Source organism: Dipodomys ordii, unplaced genomic scaffold (genome assembly GCF_000151885.1).
Source record: "Dipodomys ordii isolate 6190 unplaced genomic scaffold, Dord_2.0 Scaffold26, whole genome shotgun sequence".
Taxonomy (NCBI): domain Eukaryota; kingdom Metazoa; phylum Chordata; class Mammalia; order Rodentia; family Heteromyidae; genus Dipodomys; species Dipodomys ordii.
Window position 1 is genome coordinate 11,644,734 of NW_012267242.1, and position 5,481 is coordinate 11,650,214.

General features: G+C 50.0%; 2 protein-coding genes across 4 annotated transcripts in view; one reads left to right on the forward strand and one right to left on the reverse strand.

Moving 5' to 3' along the window:
* Fam63a (family with sequence similarity 63, member A) overlaps positions 1-1,521 on the reverse strand; it is a 13,896-nt gene extending 12,375 nt beyond the window's left edge. The window contains exons 1-2 of one of the 2 annotated variants that reach the window (XM_013015377.1): positions 991-1,521; positions 518-869 (exon numbers count right to left, since the gene is read on the reverse strand). The gene's annotated coding sequence lies outside the window, so the exon portion shown is untranslated. Of the gene's footprint in view, positions 1-517 lie in introns of both variants that reach the window. The other variant, XM_013015376.1, reaches the window with a different exon arrangement.
* Positions 1,522-3,059: 1,538 nt separating this feature from the next.
* Prune (prune exopolyphosphatase) overlaps positions 3,060-5,481 on the forward strand; it is a 46,618-nt gene continuing 44,196 nt past the window's right edge. For both annotated transcript variants that reach the window (XR_001175026.1, XM_013015387.1), the window contains exon 1: positions 3,060-3,205. Coding sequence is in view for 1 of the 2 variants with exons in the window: in XM_013015387.1 (XP_012870841.1) it covers positions 3,167-3,205 (39 nt within the window). In the remaining variant the exon portion in view is untranslated. The remainder of the gene's footprint in view (positions 3,206-5,481) is intronic.

The window sequence follows — 5,481 nt, forward strand, 5'->3', positions numbered from 1 at the left end:
CTTTTTTCTTTTTTGCTTATGTGGTGCTGAGGAATCGAACCCAGGGCCTCATGCATGCAAGGCAAGCGCTCTACCACTGAGCCACCTTCCCAGCCCTCACCTCACTCCTTATACTTCCTCTATCCGAAGGTGGCAGGTAAAGGGCTTAAAATAGCCTTGACTTCTCCCTAGTCAGTGGCAGTAAATAGCCCCAGAGTGGAAGAAATGTATCAAATAGGTCTGGATGTAGCTTCAAGAAGCCATCGTCCACTCCCAGGAACCATCTTCTCCCCTCAAGTCCCAGGCTAATCTCCTCAGTCTGACCCAAATCTTCAGAAGAACTCCCACACCACTACAAAGCACTGTCAACCTGCTCCGGAGGAGGGAGGGTGAGTTGGAGGAGGGAAGAAATGGAAGGACCAAGCAGTGTCTCTTACATATTCCTTCTGCCTTAGTTCTTCTAACCCATTCACATAGTGGAGAGGGAAAGAAAAAAAAAATCATTAAAACAAAGTTTGTCTGTTGTTGTTGTTTTTACCTTAAAGAGGTGGGTGAAGCTCCGGGAAGGTGGTGGGCTTGGCTCTTCGGCAGCTGGACTGGGAGGGGTGGATACGAGGCCCCCACCAGTGCCAGCTGCTGCCTTCCAGCAGTCAGCGCCAGAGCTTGGACAGGTTGACACACGTTCAGACGCGCTGCTGTCGTTGCCGTCCTAGCCAGATCCCAGATCGTGGCCACTTCCAGACTCACTTCCAGGATTGGGGAGCCCCCCCACAGAGGGGTGATGACAAGTAGGGGAGCAGACAAGATGCTCCCGGTGGTTCTCAGCGCCTTCAGAATTCCTGAGTGGCAGAGTGGAACAGTGGTGCCGCTCCAGGCCCTGACTGCACACACTGGTTTTCAAAGGAAGTTTGTGGTTATTCTTTTTCTCTTCTCTCTTTCTTTTTTTCTTTTGCCCATCGGGACAAAGAAAAATTAATCAAGGACAAGCTCCTAAGAAGAGGAGGAGCCTACCTCGCACTGAAGGACTTCCATTATGGCCTTCTGACCCGGTCAGCAGCCTGCTGATCAGCAAAGAGAGAGAGAAATAAGGAGAGAAAAACAACAGACCCTTTCTCTTCCCTCCTCCCGCGGCTGGAAGGGACGGAGCGCTTGTGCCTCTCTGGTGAGAATGGGGAAGAGCAAGTGCCAGAGGCTGGGCGGGGAGGAGCAGGGCTGGACAGCAGCAGCGTGGTGACAGTCCTTTCTCCTTCTCCCCGCAACTTGCTCTGGACCCCAAAAACCTGGTCACAGAGCGTATTTGCAGATTTACTCATGTAATTCTTTTTTTTGAATTTCCTGCTCTGGTGTTTAAAATAAAGTCTAGAAATAAAATTGGTTGGGTTTGGGCACCCAGTGTACACAGAGGAAGGTGTGGAACAAACCCAGGCTCTTGGAAAAGAACACTGTCGGGAGAGAACCATCAGAGCAAGGGGAGATTCTATGCCCCGAACTCTGATTTCAGATTCAGCCTCTTTCTCAGTTTTCAGCTTGTGGGAGCAAGATAAGCTGGTAGGAAGCTAGTGGTAGGAAATGAAAGAATCGATTAATAAATGAGAGGACATTTGATACATTTGATGACAAAGGGTTTTTTTTCTTCTTCATTAAACTGCACTACTTTGGGGCTGGAAAGTGGCCGCTAAGGAAAGTCAAAACCTAGCTCTACATTCTGGGGTGTGTGTGGGGGGGGGTATTGGGACTTAAACTCAGAGCTGGGATGCTGTTCCTCAATTACTTTGCTTAAGGCTGCTGCTCTACCACTTGAGCTACAGCCTCACTCTGGCTTTTTGGTATTTAGATGGAGATGGGAGTCTTACAGACTTTCCTTCCAGGGCTGGCTTGGAATAGAGTGATCCTCAGATCTCAGCCTCTTGAGTAGCGAGGATTACAGGTGGGAGCCATCAGCCCCTGGCTAGTAGCTCTCAACATTCCGAAGGGCCCTTCACAGTCTATTTACACAACTGCCACAGATGAGACTTTAAGCAACTCTGAAAGCTGAAAAATCAATTTGAACAGTTGGGGAGTCAGGAAGCAAACTCAGGGTTATAACAGCCTAAGAATGTAATGAAGAGGTATTTGTGGAGACTGAAGAATATAGAGTTGTAAAGAAGAACCAAGTTAGAGGGACTGTCTGTAAAAGCACAGGAATAAAAAAAATTATGCTAATATCTTTCCATCATGGACAACCAGGAAATTGGTGGGAATGGTCAGTTTGGGAAAGGGAAGAATTCAGGGAAGGAAAATGGAAAACTGTTATGCCATGTTGTAATTTAAGATGTCAATCAGCATGTGCAGGTAGCCCATACTTGTCATGCCGGCACTCTAGAGACTAGGCAGCAAGGTCCCGCGTTTGAGCTCAGCCTAGACTACATAGCGAGAAGCGTTGGATAGTCGTCCCTTGCTATATCCTGGTTCACTTGTTTGTACTTGGCGGATATTTACCTATTGTGGGGGTTGGGGGGTGTCTCTGGAACGTAATGTGAGGGATCACTACATATTTAAAAAGCAAACAAACAGTGAAACGAAGGGACTGAGAAAGTGGCTCAGTGGTAGAGTGCTTGCTCGCATGTACGAGGCCCTGGGTTCGATTCCTCAGCACCATCTAAACAGAAAAAGCCGGAAGTGGTGCTGTGGCTCAAGTGGTAGAGCGCTAGCCTTGAGCTGAAGAGCTGAGGGACAGCGCCCAGGCCCAGAGTTCAGGCCCGACGACCGACAAAAACAAAGCAACAACCCCCCCCCAAAAAAAAAAACCAAAAACAGTGAACCGAGATATAGCCAGGGACGACTCTATAAGTATGTGTCAAAGTTTTCAGCAACTTGTCCCGTCTGCAATGGAATAATGGGGCGTCTGGAACGTCTGAACTACGTCTCCCAGAATGCCACGCGATACGCAACCCCGCCCCCTCGTTCTCTGGGAGACGTCCCATGAGCCTCTGGGCGTAGAGCTCCGCCTCCGCCGCTGGGGGCGGGCGGCGTCCGACTCCGGGAGCACCGGATTACGTACTTCCTGCGGAGGTCGGAGGCCGAATCCCTTTATGGCGGGTTCGAGACCCGCCTCCTGGCTCGCCTCTAGCCCCTGAGCCCTGGGCGGGGTGTGTTCGCCGGGTAACCTGTGTTCGACGAGGGCCGACAGCACCCTGTGCGCTCCGCCATGGAGGCCTTCCTGCAGGGTTGTCGAGCTGCTCTGCAGGTAACGGATCTCTGTCTGTGATCGTAAGGAATGGAGCTTGGGGGTCCGGGAAGGACGGGGGTGATGTGGGAATCTCGGGAAGCCCAGACAGTCGGTGTGGAGAGGTGGCCGGCGTGTGGGAAGGAGGTTTGGGGTCTGATCGGGCTTGGGGAATTTCACGCGCCGGAGGCGGCTGCTCGGGCTCCGGGCTTTTGAGTCCCCGCCTTTGGGGACTGACCGGGATCGAATAGGGAGGAGTCTTGATGTTTGAGTCTCGGCTGGCTGTCGTCCGGGTAGTTCCCTGTGAAGGACCTGAGCGGTGCCGCCGCCAGCCTAGCCTCTTAGGGTGTGCTCTTTCCTTTTTTTCCCTCGCCCCTCTGTCAGTGATCTGCTCCCAAGGCTTGGCTTAGCCCGCTGTCCGCAGGTGAACCTCGAAGGTGTGGAGAGAACCCGGGTGCACGGCTGTACTTGCTCTAAATGGCGGATTATTCTCTGTGGTGGCCGGACTCTTTTCTAGGTGTTAAAGGTGGTCGCGCAGAATCTGTGTATTTTAAGCCAGACATACATGAGGCATTATGAGTTGACCCACAGCCTGCATTCCTTTGCTTCTAGATTTCTTCTTGGCCCTAATGCCCACAAATTACTTAAAAATCCCCACCCTCCTCCTGGTCAGGATAAGCACAGGGTGTTTGAAACCAAAACACCTGAATGTTTTGTCGCTTGTTTTAGGTTCCTACCCTGCTGACTGGTCATGCAGCAGTGGGCTGCTTCTCCCCTGTTAGCACAAAGCTAGTCAGTGAGAATTTAGAAGGTCTCCTGGATCCCCTTACTTTGAGTTACACTGTCCCTGAAGAAGCGCAGACAGATGGCCTATGGTCTTCCATTTAGAGTATCTTATCTGGGTGTGGTGGACTGTGCCCGAGATCCAAGTACTTGGGAGGCAGGAGGGTCTAAGTCCCAGAAAAACAAAACTAGCCAAACACTGAGGTCTACCTGTAAGTTCTGATCTTTAACAAATGCCAAACATCACCTAATTCTTTTCTGAGATAAATAAATGCTCTCTTACTGGGATGAGGTTCAGTTTTTTTTTTCTTTTATTTTCCTCATTTTTTTGTCAGTCATGGGCCTGAGCTCTGGGCCTGGCACTGTCCCTCAGCTCTTCAGCTCAAAGCTAGTGCTCTACCATTTGAACTACAGTGCCACTTCAAGCTTTTTCTGTTTATGTGGTGCTGAGGAATTGAACCCAGGGTCTCATGCTTGCAAGGTAAACACTCTACCTCTGAGCCACCTTCCCAGCCCCAGGTTCAGTTTTAACACCAATTAACACCAAAGTTTTCTTTATGAAAAATTTATGGGAAGTGTTTTAATGCATAACAATTTGGAGCCAATGTTTTCTTTCTTCATTTTCATTTCCCCACCCCCCATTCTTTTTCCTTTTTTCTTAGGCAGGGTCTTCCTGAGTAACCAGATGGGTCTTTAAATACACATATCAACCTCCCAAGTACTTGTGTGCCTTTACACTTGGCTTTTTTCTTTCTTTCTTTTTTTTAGGTCAGACCTGGACTCAAACTCAATACTTGTTGCTTTTGCTTATTGGCTAGCGCTCTGCCAACTGAGACATGGGGGGGGGCGGGGAGGGGAGGTCAGCTGCCCCCTCCCCACACACTTTGTTTTCCTCCCCATAAAGATTTGAATTCAGGGCCTCATGCTAGCTTGCTTGCTTGGCTAGCATTCCACCACTTGACCACACCTTCAGGCTGGGCTTTTTAATGGCTATTTTTTTGGAGATGATACCTCAGGCACTTTGCCACCCTTTTCTGCCTCAGCTGCATCAAACTTGATCTTCTACAGCTCAGCCTCCTGAGTAGCTAGGTAGCTAGGATAATACATGTGAGCACTAACACCCCACTTTTTTTTTTTCCAGTTCTGGGCCTTGAACTCAGGGACTGGGCACTGTCCCTGAGCTTCTTTTGGTCACTTGAGAGCCACAGAGCCACTTCCAGCTTTTCCTGTTTATGAGATACTGAGGAATCAAACCCAGGGCTTCAAGCATGCTAGGCAAACACTCTACCACTAAGCCACATTCCCAGCTCAACACCCCACTTCTTTTGGGGTACTTTCTTTTTTTAGGGGGGGTCTGGTAGTGGGGCCTGAACTCTGGGCCTGGGCACTGTCCCTCAGCTCTTCAGCTCAAGGCTAGGGCTCTACCACTTGAGCCACAGCGCCACTTCCGGCTTTTTTCTTTTTGTTTATGTGGTGCTAAGGAATCGAACCCAGGGCCTGGAGCATGCAAGGCA